The sequence below is a fragment of the Rhamphochromis longiceps genome, linkage group LG2 (assembly GCF_057381845.1).
Source record: "Rhamphochromis longiceps isolate RC_006_pf linkage group LG2, R_longiceps_female_GT1.1, whole genome shotgun sequence".
NCBI classification, from domain to species: Eukaryota; Metazoa; Chordata; class Actinopteri; order Cichliformes; family Cichlidae; genus Rhamphochromis; species Rhamphochromis longiceps.
This window is the reverse complement of record NC_140558.1, coordinates 37,552,412-37,572,710: the sequence shown is the minus strand read 5'-3', so window position 1 is coordinate 37,572,710 and position 20,299 is coordinate 37,552,412. Positions and strand designations below refer to the sequence as shown.

Genomic DNA, 20,299 nt, shown 5'->3' with positions numbered 1-20,299 from the left:
GTGTGCAGTGCGCCTATCCTGTCTGGAAAAAGTTGGCAGCGCAATTTACGCTGCGTGCGTCTGAAGGGCAAACAGAAGCGAGGAAACCGATCACAGCAACAAATGAAGGTCTACCTTTCCAGACCTGCCTGTATCTTCGTTCTGACTGCTCCGCTGTAGTCACGCTGTCTGCCACAGCAGCCGAGGATGTTATTCTAGGTTTATTTATAAGGGGAGTGGGGGAAAAAACGGGAAGATGCGCCTGGAGGGGAAACGTCACATTTTCAGTAGGAGCGACGGTGTGGTGAGACTGTGACCGAGCCGGGGAGAGGAATATGCGGCACATACCCTCCGCGCGTCGGGCCAGGGCGTCGGATCTTTTCCGGATTAACGTCCTATAGCTGGATGATGCGATTTCTTTCTTCAGACACACAGGATTTGATGATCGCACCACGTTTAAGCGGGAATCTGTAGCCTGTGTAATCCCCCAGTAACGCCACCCCGGACCCCCCGGACCGGTTTCATGGGAGCCGAACCAAGAGGCGGACTGTGCTCATAATCACTACAGGAAAGCATCACTTTAAAGTTCTTTCAAGTTTCTGGAAAAAGGATAAGGATTTGGCTGCTTTGGTGCCACATTTAACATTATAAGAAAGCCATAGTTTGTGCAGGGAAGGTCATTTAAGTCTACAGTGTCTCACTAATAGAGGATTTAACTGTCATAGAGTTCATATAGAGAACTGAGTCCTAAATCATTCGAGCTAAAATGCGACACAATAAAGTTATTGTTACGACCCTGATGATGCCACCCTGGGAGTCCTTTCAGGGAAGGGAGACTGGAGAGTGAAAGCGGGATATCTGCGCCTTTATTCGGACACGGAGGCGACGCAAGGAGGACAAGCCAGCTTCTTTTTTTGGATTGGTCCAAAAAATATTTTTTGCGTGCCCCTTGGACTCCTGCACAATGGGGATTATGCTACAAGTTATTCTAGGAATGTTTCAATTCCTGCTGCTCACCAGAATACCGACTTCTCACGCCAAGGTATGTATGTATGGATCATTTGACCTACTATATATCTATATATATTCCTGGTCTGTTGGAGCCTGGTGGGAAGTTGTAACCTTGTGGAAGTTATCCTCTGGGTCAATGACACCTGTCACTTCTGGTCCCGTGGCAGAAAAACACAACGAAACCCTCCGAGATTAAACGTGGCTTTCAGTAATTACTTTAATGTGACATCCGGCTTCATTGTCTCCTCTCACACCAACATAATTCAGTGATACTTTATATAAAGCATGCTTTCTGGTGAGTGTATTGACTGTTTTGCACACTTTGGCCTGTTAAAGCTAGGTCGATTAATTATAAGCCATTCACAAGGACAGTGATTGAGTTGCCAGGTAGTGGAAAATCCTCCTCCAGCAGCGCAGTTGCTTTGTTTCTGTTAGCTTCATTCATCAAATGAAACCCTTTTGCCTTTTGGGAAGAAAAGATGGAGGACATGGGGACCAGAAAAATCAATTTGTGAGCTCATTATTATTAAAGGAGCCGTGCAATGTGTTGAACTATATGTATCTCCAAGCCCATTAGCTTAACATAAAGACTGGGAACAAAGTGAACAGCTAAGTTACCCCTGCCTACCAGTACTACTATACATTCCTAATTAACGCATCTGATCTCTTTTTGATCTATAGAAATAAATTATACATGATTATGGCTGAGAGCAAGAATCTCCTGGATTCATTTATTACCAACTTACAGCAACAAAATAATGAATATTTATAAATAATAACAGATGCCGATTGCTGGAACTGTGGGTGTGTAGGCTGGGTCAGATGACAGACCTGATCCAATCTAGCCTTTCCAGCGGAAGGCCAAGCTAATGAGGGAGCTCCATGCTTACTGCGCTGACCTGAAGGGCATTAGTATGTTTTCATACATATAGGTGTGTGTGTGTGTGTGTGTGTGTGTGTGTGTGTGTGTGTGTGTGTGTGTGTGTGTGAATACGGACCCACTCTTAGTTATTTTATCTGTTTATCAATAGATATCAAGGTTAAAGTAATTGCTATTAAAGCAGAGCCTCTCAGCTTTAATTTAAAGATATATACATCTACATTTTTTGATTCAGGAACTGCTTTATACCCAGATGGATCCTGTTCTTTTCTTACATCGTTTCTTATATCTGGATCAATTAAGGAAGTAAAAGTTTTGGTATTTGCTTTTTGACACAACATGTGGTCAAAGGACCTCTCAATGCTAGTAAACCAGGCCATCATTAGGCTGCAAAAACAAAACGATTCCTAAAAAGAGACAGTGGAAACATCTGGAGTGGCCAAATCAAAAGCTGATTATGAGATTTCAAAAAAAAAAAAAAATTAAAAAAGAAGGAACTTGTGAATTTAAATAAACACACACAAGCCTACAGGAGAAAGCAGTAGTGGATGCTCACAGGATCCTTTCCATTGTAAAGGAAATGCCTTCAGAGCATGTAGAAAAGTGCAGAACAGTGTTCAGAAGGAAGGCATGTCATTATCATCAGTCTACTAAAGACTTCACAAGAGGAAATAAAGAGAGCTCTTTGCAAACAAGCCAGCGCTTCAACAGCACGTGAGAAGAAGATTTGGAGGGGCTCCAAATGATGTGAAGCATGCAACATCTGTCAAACACAGTGGAGACAGTGTGATGGCATGAACATGCATTGCTTTCAGTGCCAGTGGATCACTTGTTTTTAGAGATGAGACACAGATGTGACAGTACACAGAAGTCGTTGAATGAATTATGAAGTGTTTAGGGAAATACTGACCGCTCAGATTCAGTCAGATGTTTACAGTGGACAGAGAGACACCCAGCAGTTTGAGGGTAAAAAAAAAAAAATTGGAGTCAAACACATCAACAGATCTGATTGAACATATATTTAACTTGCTGAAGACAAAACTAAAGGCAGAAGGAATTACAAAGAGACAGCTGCAAGAGACAAGGGGAGTCACTTAAGCTAGTCATAATGAGCACTGAAAATATAGCTGCTTGTAAACTTTTTATACAACATATTTGTTCAACCCTTTGACATAGATATTAAAGTCTGCACTTTAATTAAATCTTAACTAATAAATACACAGCGGTGGCTTGCGGTGCAAAAATTATAATCTCACTATTATCTGTCAAAGTATTTTTTACGTCATTAACATAACACCAGTGCATTTCAGATGTCGTCCCAAGTGCTATCTAAAAAAACAAGAATATATTAAAGGGTGTTTTTCAGTCTGACAGCCTAAAAATGATCAATTTCTTATAGTGTGTGTGAAGTAATAAGAGTCAGGGTTGTGAGGGGGCTGGAGCCTATCCCAGCTGTTATGGGGGAAGAGTTAGTATAGAAATCATTCATAAGAAATTCTCACTGATTGCACTGGCTTGTCCCTCGATGTGGCATATGGGCTCATTTTTCCACCTACACATATAGCAGCTCCTGCCCATGCTGTGTTTTTTTATTTATGTCTGGAGGCTCGTATCAGGAACAGGCAGTGCTCTGAAGTGGATCCAACCCTGACTCTGCGGTGCTGCTCTATAGTGCATGTTTTACACGTTCGTCATCCTAGACACTACATGGCGGACACCAGTGTGCACTCGGAGAGCCTCTTCACCTGCTCACAAGGCTTTCCGCCTTCATGCTGTCTGCCTCCCTGACAGCTTATTTAAAAAGGGGGTCATCCTGCTCCTCCTGCGGTGATGAAGCTCAGTGTGGGAGAGATGGTGGTTAGGTCAAGGGCAGGGCCTTTTTCACACACATACACACACATGGCCCATCTGTACAGTGTGCACAGGGAGTTAGATGTGTTAGACAGACAGGCAGTGCCGGTGCAGATGGCTTTGGGCTGGCACTCAGGAGTGTGTGTGTCAGTCAGTGTGTGTGTGTGCCAGCTCTGTGCAGATATGGCTGCCAAAGGGAGTTAATCTTAGACTCCTCTCTAAGAATGATACAGAGAGGACACATTTACTTCAGCTCATAGTGCTTTCAAAATGGCCCCAGCATAAATCAACACTGTTCAATCAATGTGGGCCTAACCCATGTGTGTATAAGGGGGTGGATCAGTAAAAGGGGGTCAACTGGACAAAGTCTACATTCCCTTTCAAGTGGCCTTGATACAAGTAGAGTGCCATAAAATGCAGGTTCTTCTCATGTGTGTTTATGAGAGGCACAAAAAATCTTTTACAATATAATAAAAGTACTTCATTAAAAGTGCTTGATATATTTATCCCTTGTTAAGGTGACAGATAAGATCTGATTAGTCTGTTTTGTCAGCACGATTATGCAAAAACAACCAAGCCGAATTACATAAAACCCAACACAGATGGAGGTGGAGCATGAGCAAAGCAAGAACTCGTGAAAACTTGTCTTCTTTTGCTACACTTTCTTCAAAACTGCAAAATAGTGCATGTGGTTTGGTGGTGGATAGGCTCTATCAGTGCCCTTTTTTCCAGGACCTTTTTTTGTGTTGAAGCTGCTCAGTCCATTAGTTCCCAATCAGCGCCGGGCCCCTTCAAATGCTCATTAGATTAGTCTGAGAGGTCGTGGGATGCATAAATATTTTATCGCTTTGGTCCTCAATCAGGTTTTTGAATGAGTTCATGTGGAACTGATAAAAGTCATGAACATCTGCAGAACCACAATAAGATGCTTATTTATTTATGTCAAACAGGTTGAGAAGCACTGGTTTAATATTTAATAACACTTGATATTTTTAGGATATTAATAGAAATTTGTAAGTACTATAAAATTATAACTGCAAAATGAATGGTTGAGATGAGGAAGAAGTACAATGGCGATCGTGGCTTAAGAGTTGGGAGTTCGCCTTGTAATCGGAAGGTTGTCGGTTCGAGCCCCGGCTTGGACAGTCTCAGTCGTTGTGTCCTTGGGCAAGACACTTCACCCGTTGCCTACTGGTGGTGGTCAGAGGGCCCGGTGGCGCCAGTGTCCGGCAGCCTCGCCTCTGTCAGTGTGCCCCAGGGTGGCTGTGGCTACAATGTAGCTTGCCATCACCAGTGTGTGAATGTGTGTGTGAATGGGTGGATGACTGGATATGTAAAGCGCTTTGGGGTCCTTAGGGACTAGTAAAGCGCTATATAAATACAGGCCATTTACCATTTACAATATCTGCCTCTGAAAGTAGCAGAGTTAGACTGCAGGATATAGAGTTCATCAGTCAGATGTTTTCACCTCTTGCAAAAATATTTAAATTACATTACAGTTAAAGCACAGTGTTAATGTGACAGGTGAGGTCTGAATAGTCTGTTTGTCAGCAACATAACACAAAAACAACAAAGTCAAAACCCGAGACAGAGAGAGAGGGCATGAAAAAGAGAAGAACTTGTGTTATTTTTTGTGCTCCTTTGCATCGGTTTGCTTAAAAGATGCAAAATAGCACATTGGGTTTGATTCAGGACAGGCTCTGAGTGTAATATAGACACGTAAATTTCCAGAAATGGATATCATGAGGGAATATGAAGAGAAGTGGGAGAGGGCAACAAAGTATTTCATTGATATTTAGATCAATGGGTGTCTCCAAAGCTTTGATCGGGTTTTAGCATCTCCATCATCCAGGTAAAAAATATGCGTGAAATTTGATCCTAAACATAAAACTTGCAGCCAAACACACCAAGAGACCTCACCCACACAGAAACTGCTCTCTAACAGAGGAGAGACACAACTCGTACCCTCCTTCAAAGGTATCTCTGTATCAAAGTTCAGCGGTTTCGCTTTCTTCCTGTTATTTCCCTCCACGCTTTATTGAGCTTGTCACGCTCAAACTCCAGGTGTGAAATATTGTGGTGTTCATTAACGGAAATACTTTGATCTGTTGATCTGCACCAGCACACTTTTACAACAGTGTCAAGCAAGAAGTTGCAGATAATAGCTGGAGAGTCAAATAAATGCTGTTTAGTTGATCAGTAACAGCCAATATGTGTTTTTTATCTTGGTGGACAAATTTGGGAGATAAATTTCACATTAAGTCTGATGTAATAGATAAAATGTGAACTTGAGCAATCCATGAACTTGTTTTTTAGGTTGACATAATTACATATAGTTCAGATTTACCCTGTAGATTAAAGGTTATAAGTTGATTTTTTGGTATTTTATCCTACCAACTGTATACAAATGAGTTAATTTAGTGTCTTTTAAACTGATTACTTTTCTATTTTATTTGAAACTGGAATGAAACCACTCATTGTATGACTGAGTTTGTTGCTACCTCTCTCCAGCTTGCTCACTGGCGCCCTGCCGACTCCCCCAAATCCAGAGAAGGTCGAGAAGGTATGTTTATGTTTCTACATAAACTCACGCGTCACGGAGGTGAAAGAGTAAAACAAATAAAACACAGTGTTTGTCCTTGTCTCTCCACAAGTGCGACGGTGGTTGGAGGTGTACTCGCGGAGCGGCTGCGAGCCTCGAGACACTCTGGTGGAGGTTTGGCGGGAGTTTCCAGATGAGACCCACAGCCTCTTCATCCCATCTTGTGTGTCGGTGAGGCGATGTGGCGGCTGCTGTGCTGACGAGGCTTTCGAGTGTGTACCCACGCTCACACACACAGTTACCATGGAGGTACACACGCACATGCACACACATATACAGGAAGTCTGCTCAGATGATAAATACGCACTTACTTTCTTCTGACCTGTGTGCAGCTGATGAGGACGTCCTTTATGAAGCACGAGCTCACTGAGCTGCCCTTCATCGAGCACAGCCAATGTGACTGCAGGTAATAAAAACTCACCCATCTGAGGTTCAGGCGCATACTGGATAATGCTGCTCCACTGACCTTTCATACACTTTTACAATGGCAATTTTTAAATCTGTGTGCAGGTTAAAGGAACACCTCCAGCCAACACCTACATCAAGGTAAAGAACTCCAATCTTTATCTCTGTGTTTCTGGATTCTGCTGATTATCTTAATAATGAGTAGCCGGTAGTCAGACTGGTATTTCAATTACAAGGAAAGGACATCTTGATTAAATCCAAGTAGCTATAGGCTACTGAACAGTCTTTAAAAGAAGTGCTCAGTTCTTTACCTGAAAACTTCTACTTGCTACAAAACTCCAAAATTGCAGAAAAATATCTCACCTGTGCTACGCAACAAATGTCCTTATTCACCTCATTAATGTCCTCGAAACACCAGTGTTTGCTTTCAAATTAACAGTTATAAATGGCAAAGAATGAACATGTTGCTCAAGAATTCAAAGAGCGCGTCACATGAGACCCCAGACTGGGTTAATCCAGTTTAAGAGCACTGACATAGTCGCTCACACCTATAGCTGCTGGAAGCACCCTGACCGGGCTACATTAACTCATTAACTCCAGATTTTTGGGCCTCACTTCACAATTGTGTCCAGAGGCATGCTGGTCAAGAAGGCTCATTTGTCTCCCACTAAGCACCAGACATCCATGAATGTGATTGAGCACAATCATTTAAAAAAAAAAAAAAAGCATTCCTTTATGCCTAAATTTGGTTGAATAGTGAAAGATGAAATGTGTTTTTAGGCTCCTACAAAGACTGGAATTTAACCCCATTTCAACCATGAACTCATGTTTACCCACTGAGTAATTTTCCACAGAATAGTGGTCTTAAAAAGCTGTCTGAATGGAACATTGCCATCAAGGCTGAAATTGAATTAAAATGTGATTTGTGTCTGTTTTTTTTTTTTTGTTTGTTTGTTTTCTAAATTCAAAAGTTCACTGATTTTTGTTTTGGTGAAACGTTGTGCTGCAATACCCGTGCAACATGCACTCCAGAAATGAGTAATTAAAAAGTTACTTTTAAAGCATTGCAAAAGGCTTAAAAGGCATAATACCTGCAAATAAAAATAATTTAAAGCTAAAAATGTTAACTGTTCATTAAATTAATTTGAAAAATGAATGCAATTTAAGTTAAACATGATTGATGAATTAACTTTTTAAAAGTTAATTAGAAAATTTTTAATTGTTCATGAATTTTAAAAACATTTGTGTATCAGTTTAGAGGTAAGTTTTATGGTGACACCATAATAAAAAAAGAAGAAGAAAATCAAAGTAAGATGAAAATGTAATAGGTATAAAATCTATCATTTTAGAAAGAGTAAATAAACCTCTTACAGTTATTTGGAAGGTCAACAATCAATAAAAAATGTAGTTAATATAAAAAATCTGTGACTTTGTTTTTGTATGGGCAGTTCCCACATACTGGGAATCATGGTGTTACAGTGGTAAGCAATGTCATCTCAGAGAGATAAAGGCCTGCTGCGGGTCTTCTGTGTGGATGTTCTCCCTGTGCCTGCAGTGACTTCCTCCCACAGTCCAAAGACATGCCCGTCAGGTTAATTAATGATTCTAAACTGGTATAGATGTGTTTCCTTAAGCATCTCTGTGATAAGACTGCAGACGCGTCCAGGGTGGAACCAGCTGGGATGCTAATGTGGATAAGCAGTTGGGAAAACAGGAATGGATGGACGGATGGAGCTGAATCAGTCATGCCTTGCATGTATCAGCTCGTTGCAGCATATCATCGCTAATTATCAGCAGCTGTAGTTCAGTGAAATGTTGTGACACCTTGGATAGTACAAGTCGTCTGCATGTAAATGTGGGTGCACTGACTTTGTTCCATTAATGCAATGATTTTCTGCTGCTGCAGAGTGCCTTTAATACACCAGGCAGGGCATATTGTACTTCAGGAGATTGGTGGGGGGATCAATCCAGGGACATTGTGATTACATGGTATGGGTTTGTAATTTATTACCCAACCCCTGTCCTTGTTTTCTTACAGAACAGGGTCATGTGACAGGGTCGGGAAGGACATGTGGTGACTAACAAGACCCAGTCAGCCAGTGAATGTGGGTGTCATTATTTCTAAAAGTCTGCTTTTCCTCTCTGTGCAGACTACTAAGTAATCCCGGAGCTTTCAAAGCCAAACAGCGTCTTCAACAGTCTCTCTTTTAGAAGTCCTAAAATCAGTAAGAGTACTGTGGACACTAGGTTTGAAGCAAAAACACATTAGTGCAATAATGATCCTGTATCTGCTTGGTGATCGGAGAAAATTGCTCTTTATGTTAATGACAAAAATAAAGACGGCTTTCTGTCCAGCACGTAGGGCCAATGTCAGCTGCGGCTGACAGCTGGACGCTGTGAAAGGAGCATTTCTGCTTGATCTCTGCTTCTTGTCTGTGTGCAGGTCCAACCACACAGTCATATGATTGCATCTTTAATGTTTATGTCCTGCTGCTTCCTGTTAGGATGTGAACATAAATAAAGGATTCCAATGTATGTGTGTGTGTGTGTGTGTGTGTGTGTGTGTGTGTGTGTGTGTGTGTGTGTGTGTGTGTGTGTGTGTGTGTGTGTGTGTGTGTGTGTGTGTGTGTGTGTGTGCATACAGTTTTCTAAGCCTTTAAAGTTACAGGTTATGTGCCTGTTTGACTCTGTGTTTTTATGAAATTTTATATGTTCTGTGCTTTGTGTTAATACATACGAGTTCTTTCATGTGATGTTGAAAGAGTTAGCATCTGTGTGACTCTCTCCCAGCATCCCCTGGGACGGCTGGCATCCTGTTGTCACCATAGCGATGATTTTATCTCCCCTGCCATGTGGTCTCTCACAGGCTGACGGAGGAGAGTCACGCATCCCTAGTAGTAAATTAGAACTCCAAAAACAACAACAGCAGCAGCAGAGGCAACAGAGTCTGTTAATAATGTCAGGGCTAAGCTGGTAAACATGGTACAGTGCCCATAATTGGATATGATTTAATATAACAGATGGGACTGGAACAGAGGTGAGTTGAAGTTGAAAAAACTCTACAGAGCTGTAGATGCACTTTATTGAAGCCGCCAGTCCACATTAAAGTGGATTAGATTGCGCTCAGTAAATGCTGGACACTCAAAATGATAAAAACGGGTTATCAGTTGACAGTAGAGTGACAGTGACATTTTCTCACCCTGCACTGAGAGTCTGAACTAATTAATTGTTTTGTTTATGTCATGAAGTGTAGGGAGAGTAAACAGTGATTACTGGATTTTTCCATTTACTGTTTCTTTGTAAACCAGTTATGCTTTAAAAACACTGCTAAGATACCACCAGCACCGTATTGGTACAGTGACAGCTTACAAAAGAAGAGGACCCAGATACAGGACAGTCATGTATAAGTCATACAGTTAGCGAGGCAAAAGTATGCTCATGTTTGAAGATATGCTAAATGTCCAATTCTGCAAGACCAGAGAGTGTCTCAGAAGGTTCCTGGATTTAGATCTGGATCAGGATTGACTTCACATACACTAATTAGACACTTTATTAAGTATACCTTTCAGATTCAGTTTCAGATTCACTACCTTAACTGTTTGTGGCATGACAGCATCATACAGTTGGTGCAGAGTTGTCTGCTGCACATCCATGATGTGAACCTCACGTTCCATCACGTCTAAAGGTGCTCTATTAGATTGAGATCAGGTGACTGTCCAGGCCATTTGAGTACAGTGAAGTCACTGTTCAAAAGGATAATTTGAAACGATTGTTACATAATGTGTTATCCTACTGGAAGTGGATATTAGCAGATAGGTGCTATGTGTTCATAAAGGATGGACATGATGAGCAACCATCATCAGGTTGGCTGTGGTCTTTAAACAAAGTTTAACTGGTGCTAGAGGGTCTAAAGTGTGCCAAGAAAATATCCTGCACACCATTAAACCACCAGCAGTCTGAACTGTTGATAGAAGGATCCATGATGCTTATACCAGATCATCTGAATGTGGCAGCATAAGTCAAAATTCATCAGACCTCATACCTTTGGTCATGATAAGTGGTTAATTGACTTGCTGTTGCCTTCTGTCTGAAGCGGTTTGGCCGTTCTCCTCTGACCTCTGTCATCAACATTGCATTTTCACCCAGAGAATTGGATTATATTTCTCTGGAAATATTCTCTTTTTTGGGCTGTTCTCTAGAGATAATTTTGTGGTAAAATCCCAGTACATCAACAGTTTCTGAAATACTCAGACCCGTCCATCTGGCACCAATAATCGTGCCATATTCAGATTGACTTAAATCGTCTTGCTTCTACATTTTGTTTCAGTTTAAATGCATTGGGTTACAGCCATCAGATTGGCCGATTAGATATTTTCTGGAGAGTGTATAATCCTTTATTTATCCAGGTAAAATTCTTTCCAACAAGTGATTGCCCTGTACAAATCTGTATGAACAAATCTATTCATACGTTTTTGACTAATAAAAAAAAAGAAACAAACTGAAACAATAGCATAACCTCCTTAGTATCTAATAACACCAGATCAACCTCAGCAGAAGTTTTGAAGACCTTTTAACTCACGCTGTCAGATAGCCTGTTGAGTTTTAAAATGATTAACTCTGAATAATAGTGTATTAACAGAAATCCATAAAGGTTCTTAGAATTGAAAAATGTTGCAGTAAATTGAAATACTTATTTACCAACTGCAGGCTCTTTGAAAGGCATTGACCGATGTTAAACTGCAGTTCATATTAAACATATTAAAGCGGACCTATTATCCATTTCTCTCTCTCTCTCTCTCTCTCTTTCTCTCTCTCTCTCTTGTTAACAGCACATTTGATCTTCAGACTGCTTTAAACTCCCTGTTTCAGACATTTTTTTGAAGTCCTGGGTCTATGTGATGTCACTATGTGATGGAATATTAGGGCCACATTAAGAAAAAGTATTGTTGATAATTTTGAGAAAAAAGTCCATTGTTGTTTCAGGACAAACTGTCGCGCCTGCTGTACTCTCTACAAAATGACGTGTTTGGATGAGTTAGTTAAACAAACTGATGAGTCGTCTTGTGATACAACGTACATCCTCTTTATTGCACGAGGGTGTAACCATCAATACACCCTGGATCTGTCCATTACAACCATTACAAGCCATTTTAGTTTGTCTTGAAAGTACAACTGTAACGTCCACATTTTGACTTTTTTCTTGAAATACAGCTTTGATGTTTTTCTCAAAATAGAATTACGACTTTAATCTTGAAATTTTGACTTTATTCTCAAAATAGTTGTTAAAAAATTTTTTTCTAAGTGTGGTCCTTTTACCCCTTTCTATGTCATAGAGAGGAGATATCTTTAATTCTGTAATGTTGGGCACACAGCTCTGGCTTTGAGCACAGTAGCTCCACCCACCTGCTGTTCAAACCTTGTGTTTGTGAGAGGCAGCCAATCAGAAGAAAGTTGGGCTTAACAGAAAGGCACTAACATGTCTCTTTTGACAAATGCTAAATAAATAAGGATTGTTTGGAAAGTTGTTGTAAAGTAGAGTTAAGGAGTTTGGTTTCAATGTCATATTTATCTATCTAGTGATACTGAGTGTTTGTTTTTTTAAATTTTTTCTCATGAAAAACCTTTGACCTTTGATGGTTTTATGTTTTGGTAAAGTTCTAGGTTCAAAATGTTTCCATCTCATTTTCCTTCTTGTCCTTCTGTTGCTGCCTGTTCCCCAGTCTCTATTACCATGTTTTCTTTTATGTCTTGTATCCTCTACACCTAATTATCTTGACCTTTGTTAATTAGTTTCACTTGTGTGACATTTACCAGCTGTTTCCTGTCTCTGGTTAGTCTTTTGTTTATATAAATTTATATACCCATTTAGTCTAGTTTACTTTTATGTTATTTTAGATGCTTTTCACACATCTTGTGCAGTTCTTCCTCTGTAGCATCGCACATTTAGGTCCTCTCTCCTGAAACACAACAGTGTAATGAGAATCTGAACATCACATCCCTTAATACTTAAGCCGAATGCACGTCACTAAATAATTTGGGAAATGAAAAGGACAATACCACAAATGTTTTTTGATAATATAACAATTATGTAAAGAATGATCAATATCAATAAAATATTAATTAAAATGACCCACATTGTAAATGGGTATCTTCATATCCCAGACTGTCAGATAAAGGAGCAGATCAACATTATAAAAAGTTATGAAACATTCAAAGAGTTCATCTAAGGACATATTCAGGATGTTCACTCGTTAGTTATAGGATGACTTATTTTGGTGCTTGTTCTTCCAAAAGATTCCAAAACTGAAAACCGTTCGTTTGACATTAACTCCTGTCCGTGTGGGACATTTTGTCTGTTTGGTGCTCCCAGGGCCTTTCTGAAGCCAGCAAGAAAAGGCAAGAAAAAGGAAAGAGGGAGGAAGTCCAAACAGAAGATAACTGGAGCCACCAGAGCTGCGTATGTTTACTATTCAGTGCTCGCTTTTTTTAAACTCAAATTTACTGTCGTTAAATTGTTTTTGTTCAAAATGCAAGGTTTAAGCAGGCGTTACTTGTGTCTGTCGGTGTGTATTCCGGATACTCTCAGTCTCACTGAGACTGTTTGGATTAGAGGAAAACTGGGTTATCTGGCCTCATTATTTCTGAAGGACAATTTGTTTTACAGCTGCGCAGTCAAGGTCTCTCATACACACTGGTGAACACCACAACTGCCATAATCAAAACAGTATTTAGCCAGTATTTATTCAGAAAGAAAGAAAGAAAGAAAGAAAGGACCACAAGTAGGTTGGCTTTCATGAATGAAAGATAAAAGAGTTGTTAATGTTTTCCTCTCGACTCTTTTTCATCTCCTTACCCTTCACTTTGCTGTCAGTCATTTCCGGCCTCTGGGGGCCAGAGGTGGCTCAGCTTTGGTGTGATGTCTCTCTGCACCCATCCATCATTCAAAACAGGCATTGTTCAAACTTTGGCAGGGGTGAAATCTGTGTAATTTGCTTGCAAATCCTACCTCCTCTGTCCCAGCCAGCGACAGGCGTGGTCACCGGGACAGGAACAAAGATGAGCCCTCTCTGCCTCATTAAGTAACTTCATTAAGGCCGCCAGCCTCCCGGGAAAACAGAGGCAGAAGCAGCGGCTGTTAATGGACCAAGTGATGCAGGCAACTTTCTCAAAATGAGATTTCAGAGAGGGAAAGTTCAGGGCGTCTAGAGGAGTTAACTGAAGGCCTCCTATACGAACAAAGCCATGGTAACGGGCAGATGAACAGAAAGGGGAGAAAGTTTGTTGGCAGCTTACGAACGTTATCCCACATTAGTCACACACCTCCCACACACTGCATTGTGTGGGTTAGTTTCAGACTGGCAATGTGCATGTTCAAACAAGCCTGAGATATTTCAGTCTGGACAGCTTTGGTCTGGACTGAAATATCTCTGTCGTGAAATTTTGTGCAGACATTTATGGCCTTCAGAGGATGTTGTTTGATGATCACTTGATGTTTGCACAACGAGGGGGACTTCTCATGATTTTTAAACATGACTAAATGCCTCTAATGTCTCTAATGTATCATCCAAAACTGCCATTAAAAACATTTTTAATCAGTCCAAGCTTTTAATGGTGAAAACTGAACAAAACTAAAAAATTCCCTTGGTGTTTAGTGGTAATGAGCAAACATGGAAGACATTTTAGTCTGCCACGTGTTAGCTGGCTTTCCTTAAACAGTGAATTAATCAATTCAGGATCTAACCATGCTTTTCCTAAATCCCTCTTCCATGCAGAACCCATGCTCCTCCAGTTCCTTCTGCCACATCTTTTCCTTCACCACCATCACTGCCTCCCACCAATATCTCTCCCTCCACCATTTCCTTCCCATCCCCCTCTCCTTCTCTTTCCCCCTCTCCTACGACCCGTTGTCGCCCATGCCGAAGGAGGAAGTGGGCCTTGGATTCGACGACATGCCAGTGCCGCTGCACCGTCACAGCTGAAACCTGCAGCCAAAAAGGCCGAAAGCTCAACCCTCGTCGCTGCAAGTCGGTCCCTTTTTTTTTTTCTTTCTTACAAAAAAACCTAACAAGAAAAGTTTTCCTTATCATGCATGATTGCAATTTAGACACAATATGTGGATAATACACAAAAGATACATGGGATGTCCATTGCTCCAAAGAAGCAGCCCTTTAGAAATGTAGAATTTCAGGTCATACTGAATAGTTATAACTAAAAAAATAGCATTCATTGCCGTATCAAAGCTTATCTCAGAGCAGCTGAAATTTGAGTGCATACAGATGTTTAAATGACTTTGAAAAAGACTCTTAATCCCAGATAGCTCCTTATGTGGGTATATTTGACAGAGAAGTTGTTTTAAACAAACAAAATATAAAAAAAAAATGTACATGCTGCCTTTATAACCACACTCAAATGTCAGACTGAATCCTGTCAGGGACGTTTTTGCGCTGAAACCTTCCTCTTTTAATTGTTTACTGCTCTAGGTGTGAAGCCATGAGGACTTGATGTGTCCGCCCATATTCTTTTTTCGCCTCCATCTCTCTACCAAATCCCTGTCGTTTCATCGCCCACCCTCAGCATCAGTGCCATAGACCATACAGACACTTGGAAAGGCGGCGTCTCAAACTGAGGGGAAGCACACAGAAGAACCTGTAGCAGAGCTCCAGTAAAGCAACAAGTTCATCATCACTGCATACATCTGCTGTGTGCAAACATCTTTCCGCCTCCGTTCTTCTGTGGGAAAGATTCTATCAGTCTGCATGTACATGGCGTGTGCTGACACGTAGCGTCGCAAAACACATCCAATCAGTGGAGGATGAAAGTGGCAACTTTGAGAGGCATGGGAATAGACAGAGAAAATCTTTCTCGGTGTACACAAGCCTGCAGGGGAACGCGCTGCGCTGTTATTTCGGAGGCTGGACTCCGGGAAGTTCCTTTCACCTGCGATTAAACTTGTAAACACAAGAGAATAGTGGAAACGAGAGCTATTATACTCCATGAGAACAACGCGGATGCAGAGGAGTCTTACACAGGTGTCCTCGCAAGGAAGCTGCACATGACAGATTCCAGGGTTAAGTCGAGGCCAGTATTTTGCAGAGGATTAAGGAAACAACAGCAACAGATTACTGATGGACACATACTCACATACAACAGACATACAAGAGTGACATAGGACATGCACATGAACTGGCACCCCAGTGTGCGTGGACCTATAGTTTAGCTGAATGCCCAGATGAAGTATATCTGTGTGGTCTCCCCAGTGAAAGACCCAGATGGGTTAACCGTGCAGCCGCTCTCCCTTTTATTCAAAGCTGGCTCTCCAAGGCGCTTTCCAGCATTTGTTTAATTTCGGCCTTTTGTCTCCGTCTTTCCTCGGTTCCTCGATTGAAAGGAGCCGCATCGCCTTGCTTTGCCTCTCTTTGAGGCAGTGAGGAGAATGACAATAATGAGGCATGGCGGCTGTCCACTGCTTCGCACACACACACAGATTCACACTTATAATACCAGGAACACAGATGACACACACACACACACACTCACATACAGACACAGCTTCAGCACACACATGCAATGTGAATTGAATGCAGGTAGTCATAAGCTTTTGTTTGTGCAACACCAAGTGTGCAAATATATGTGAGTTGTTTATTTGCAATTTACTGCAAAATCTTCACTGAGTATTGTATTACTTGCCTCTGTTTTATATGTTATTATAATTCTGTTGAGTTGATTTGAAAGATATTCTATATTGCAGAAGTTTTCTTTGTTTTTTGTTTTTTTGTTGGGTTTTTTTCCGTTTTCATCTTTAATCTGCGTCTGTCACACTGGGTGGCCAGCTAATACCCAAATGTATTGAATTGAAACAGAGAAAACTCACACGGGCCACAAATGTGTGAGTCTCACACACACAAAACTCACACAGAAGAGATGGGTGCAGAGACGATACATCATAATGTGTAATTCAGACAGTCAGTGGGGCAATGTTGTCGGCAACACAGAGAAACCAAGCAAATATCCGTCCCCAGTGCAGTGAAAGAAAAACACGGCTGTTGTTGTTGCGTGTTAGAGCCAGGATGGAAAGAGTGTTATTCAGCTGGAACATAACTTGTTTATATTCTGACTGAATCTCTCGGTCTAACTCCATGTTGGTTCATTGCTGCTGGGTGGGAACAGGGATTTGAACCATGCCTGCTTCAGAAAGGACGAGGTCTTGAGCAGCTTGTCAGTCATTGTGAAGAGCTAAAGCCCTGAGCTCTGATGGCCTAAAGTGGCAGGTCATTGAGTTTAAAACCCTGTTTGACACCCATTCACAGCCTGTGTGCTGTGTTAAATTCTACTGAGAGCTAGTGAGCTCTCAGCGCCATGGGAAACGGTAGCTTTGAAACTCCTCGATTCATGTCTTTACTCTGTCCCATGATTCATACAATCCTGCCAGTTGAGGAATAGTCACCCTGAAACAGCGTGCAGTCCAGAGTGTGAATTATTTATGTGTCAGCCTTGATGCAACTTGCATCAGTGGCTGCTGTGATAAGCTTTGTATTTATACTCTCCTTGGATGAGATTACTTTTTTTTGCGCTCGAGTTCATTGTTCAGTGTTTATTACTGTCAATCAATGCTTAAATCACTACCTCTATATCATAACATATTAATGACCAAGTATTAGAGCATTATTGTTACTTTCTCTGTGATATTTCAGACCTCGTCTTAAGATGATGATAGTTTTAGCAATAAACATTGTCTCAGCTGAGACTTGGAGCTGCAGCAGATCTGCAGTGGTCATCACTGGTTTAGAGGGACCTATAGGAGTTTTTATGAAAGGAGAGTTGGACTGGTCCTTTGAGTGCAGACCAGACACTGTGTGATGATGTGCAAACAGGACATGGTTTCCCAAAGCTTTTGTTACCTCAAACTGCTACTGAAATTATAGGAATATTTTGACATTTTGGGAAATACACGAGTTGGATGAGACGATTGTTCCTGCTCTCTGTGCAATCAAAATAAATACAGAGGGGAATAGCCTGTGTCCAGAGGTAAATCGACCTCACTATGGTCTTTGTACAGTTTTACTACACAACATGCTTGAAAGGGTCCGCACTACTAGATTATTTTTTACTTCTGGACCTGTTCAAACCATCTGTTTATGTCACTTTTTAATCTTTAATCAAAACTACTTTGTTTTTGCTATTGGATGGAGATGGTGAAATATCTTATTATCTCCACGTAGACAAAAAAGCACAATTTTTTATTTTAAAAAAAAAAGGTCATTCCCAACAAGACACTTCCACAGGGGCTTGGAGTATGTGGATTGATAAACTTAAGTAATCTGGAAATAAATGAGCAAATGTAACAGTAATTTTAATTTAATTTAACAAAACCACGAGTGAACCATGACTGAAGTTACCAGTTAACCTAAAAGTAATGGATGAGCAGTAGAAAGAGAATTCATAACATATTAAAAGAGATAAGTTACTTGTTAAAACATGAAAACATGGTTGGAAAAAGTGACGTAAAATTGTAAGGTGATAGTGTGGAGAAATGTGAAGTATTAAATTGGACATTAGCTAAATAAAAATATGGTTACCCATTAAAACGTGAGCTACTGGTATAGATTAACATAACACAAATATCTAATCAGCCAATCACATGGCAGCAGGTCGAAGCTTTTAGGCATGCATTTGAAGTTAACACTGGAAATCATTCTTCTTTTTAATAATGGTGTGAAAAAAAGAAAATATCCAGTGAGCTGCAGTTCTCTGTGTGAAAATGCCTTGTTGATGACGGTGTCAGAGGAGAATGACCAAACCAGTTCTAGCAGAAGGTAACAGCAACTTAATTAACCACTAATTATGACCAAGGGTATGCAGAAGAGCATCTCGGTAGCAGAAGACCACAGGATGCCATTTCTGTCAACTAAAACAGGAAGCTAAGGCTTTATTTTGAACAGGTGTAGTGAAATCAAGCAATTGAAGACTGGAAAAATGTTGCCTGGACTGATGAGTCTTGATTTCTCCTGCCACGTTCTAATGGGAGGGTCAGAATTTGGTGTAAACAACATGAAACCATAGAGCCTGCCTACCTTGTATCATGACTCAGGCTGATGGTAGTGATTTAATTGTGTGGGCATTATTTTCTTGGCAAACTCTGGTTCCATTAGTCCCAACTGAGTATTATTTAAGCCTTATTATTCAGCCTGCCCGAGTATTATTGCTGACCATGTCCATCCCTTTGTGACCACAGTGTACCCATCTACTAATACCTGCTTCCAGCAGGAAAACATGCCATTTAACAAAGTTCAGATCGCCTCAACCTGGTATCCTGAAGCAGGCAATGAGTTCACTGGACTCAGATGGCATCCGGTCATCAGATCTCAATCCAATAGAGCACCTTTGGGATGGGCATCCAATTCTATCATGTCAATATGGAGCAAAATCTCTGAGAAATGTTTCCAGCATATTTTTTGATTCTGTGCTATGAAGACAATTCTGAAGACAAAAGGGAGTCAAATTCAGTACTAGTGAGATGAGTGCCAGTGAATGTTGCTAGTAGCTAAAAGTAGTGGTTGAAATAAACTAATACTGCATATACTAGCAAGTAACCACAAAAGATAAATCATGAGGTGAATGTAATTCCTCAGACGTAGTCCATATCCAGTTTATTACAGAAGTGCTTAATACAGGAGATACAGTAAAGGTTCGGAAGCAGTGTTTCAAAGTATTCTTCTAAACTCATCCGTGGCTATTTCTGTCCATCCATTTTTTATTTGCAAGCACTGATACTTCTTCTCCGGTCTTCATTTATTAATAATAGGGAACAAAATGTGCCTGGTGACTGAGGAGACAAATGTTTTGGGAAACCTAAGAGTCCAGGAACCTCAGTACAGATTACATATACTGTAGATTAGTCCAGTGGTGAAAACAATGAGCAAATGGACTCCAGTCATGCAGACATGTGTGACTATTTAACATCATTCCACCCACGGGAGTTGTGGTGCTGAGATATCTTTTTGGGTGCCACTCGGGCTCCAAATGTTATTTCTTGTGACCAAATTTTCCTTTGTCAAAATATTAATTCTGAACAATAAAAGCAACAACAGCTCCCGCATGTACTTGCTGCTGTTATTTCAGCATTACAACTCTTTAACCTGTAACACCTGGAAATATTAATATCGTGTTCAGATGTCCTGTGTGAGCATTAAACATCAGTGTGCTTTGTATCTGCACAGTCTACATCGTACTGTTAGCCCTGTTCTAGCCTCCGGTGTCTTAGTGGCCTATAGATACCCCCTACTAACTATATAACTTTTATAATCTCTAATATCCTGCCATAACTATGTGTATGACGTAGTGCATACTCTAGAAATGTATTTGTTACTTCATTTGTATTGCTGTACCTTGCAACGAATCTCTTCTCTGCAAATACATTGTAATACTGTAGCCTACGTATAGAAAATGAAACTACACTCTTTTTTTTGCTGCTACACCATTTGTGCCCTTTTAATATGTCTTTGTAGAAAACAATGCAGTTTTATGTTTCATGTATTAGCATATAAATGCCAATTAATCGATTTTAATGTCCA

General features: G+C 40.6%; 1 protein-coding gene across 2 annotated transcripts; it reads left to right on the top strand.

Moving 5' to 3' along the window:
- The first annotated feature begins 23 nt into the window (after positions 1–23).
- Positions 24–17,989, top strand: vegfba (vascular endothelial growth factor Ba). Of its 2 annotated transcripts, XM_085427007.1 has the most exons (8): positions 24–1,021; positions 6,233–6,284; positions 6,376–6,572; positions 6,656–6,729; positions 6,834–6,869; positions 13,099–13,185; positions 14,501–14,752; positions 15,209–17,989. In XM_085427007.1, the coding sequence occupies exons 1-8, from the start codon at positions 944–946 to the stop codon at positions 15,228–15,230; spliced, it is 798 nt and encodes a 265-aa protein (XP_085283133.1). In that variant the 5' UTR covers positions 24–943; the 3' UTR covers positions 15,231–17,989. The 2 variants fall into 2 exon arrangements, with proteins under 2 accessions (XP_085283133.1, XP_085283140.1); XM_085427014.1 differs by lacking the exon at positions 13,099–13,185.
- The last annotated feature ends 2,310 nt before the right edge of the window (positions 17,990–20,299 follow it).

Bases quoted from the DNA above. Each gene is read 5' to 3' on its own strand.
- vegfba (XM_085427007.1), top strand. From the start codon at position 944: ATGGGGATTATGCTACAAGTTATTCTAGGAATGTTTCAATTCCTGCTG. The intron at 1,022-6,232 runs GTATGTATGTAT...ACCTCTCTCCAG, and splicing joins TACCGACTTCTCACGCCAAG to CTTGCTCACTGGCGCCCTGC. The intron at 13,186-14,500 runs GTATGTTTACTA...TCTTCCATGCAG, and splicing joins ACTGGAGCCACCAGAGCTGC to AACCCATGCTCCTCCAGTTC.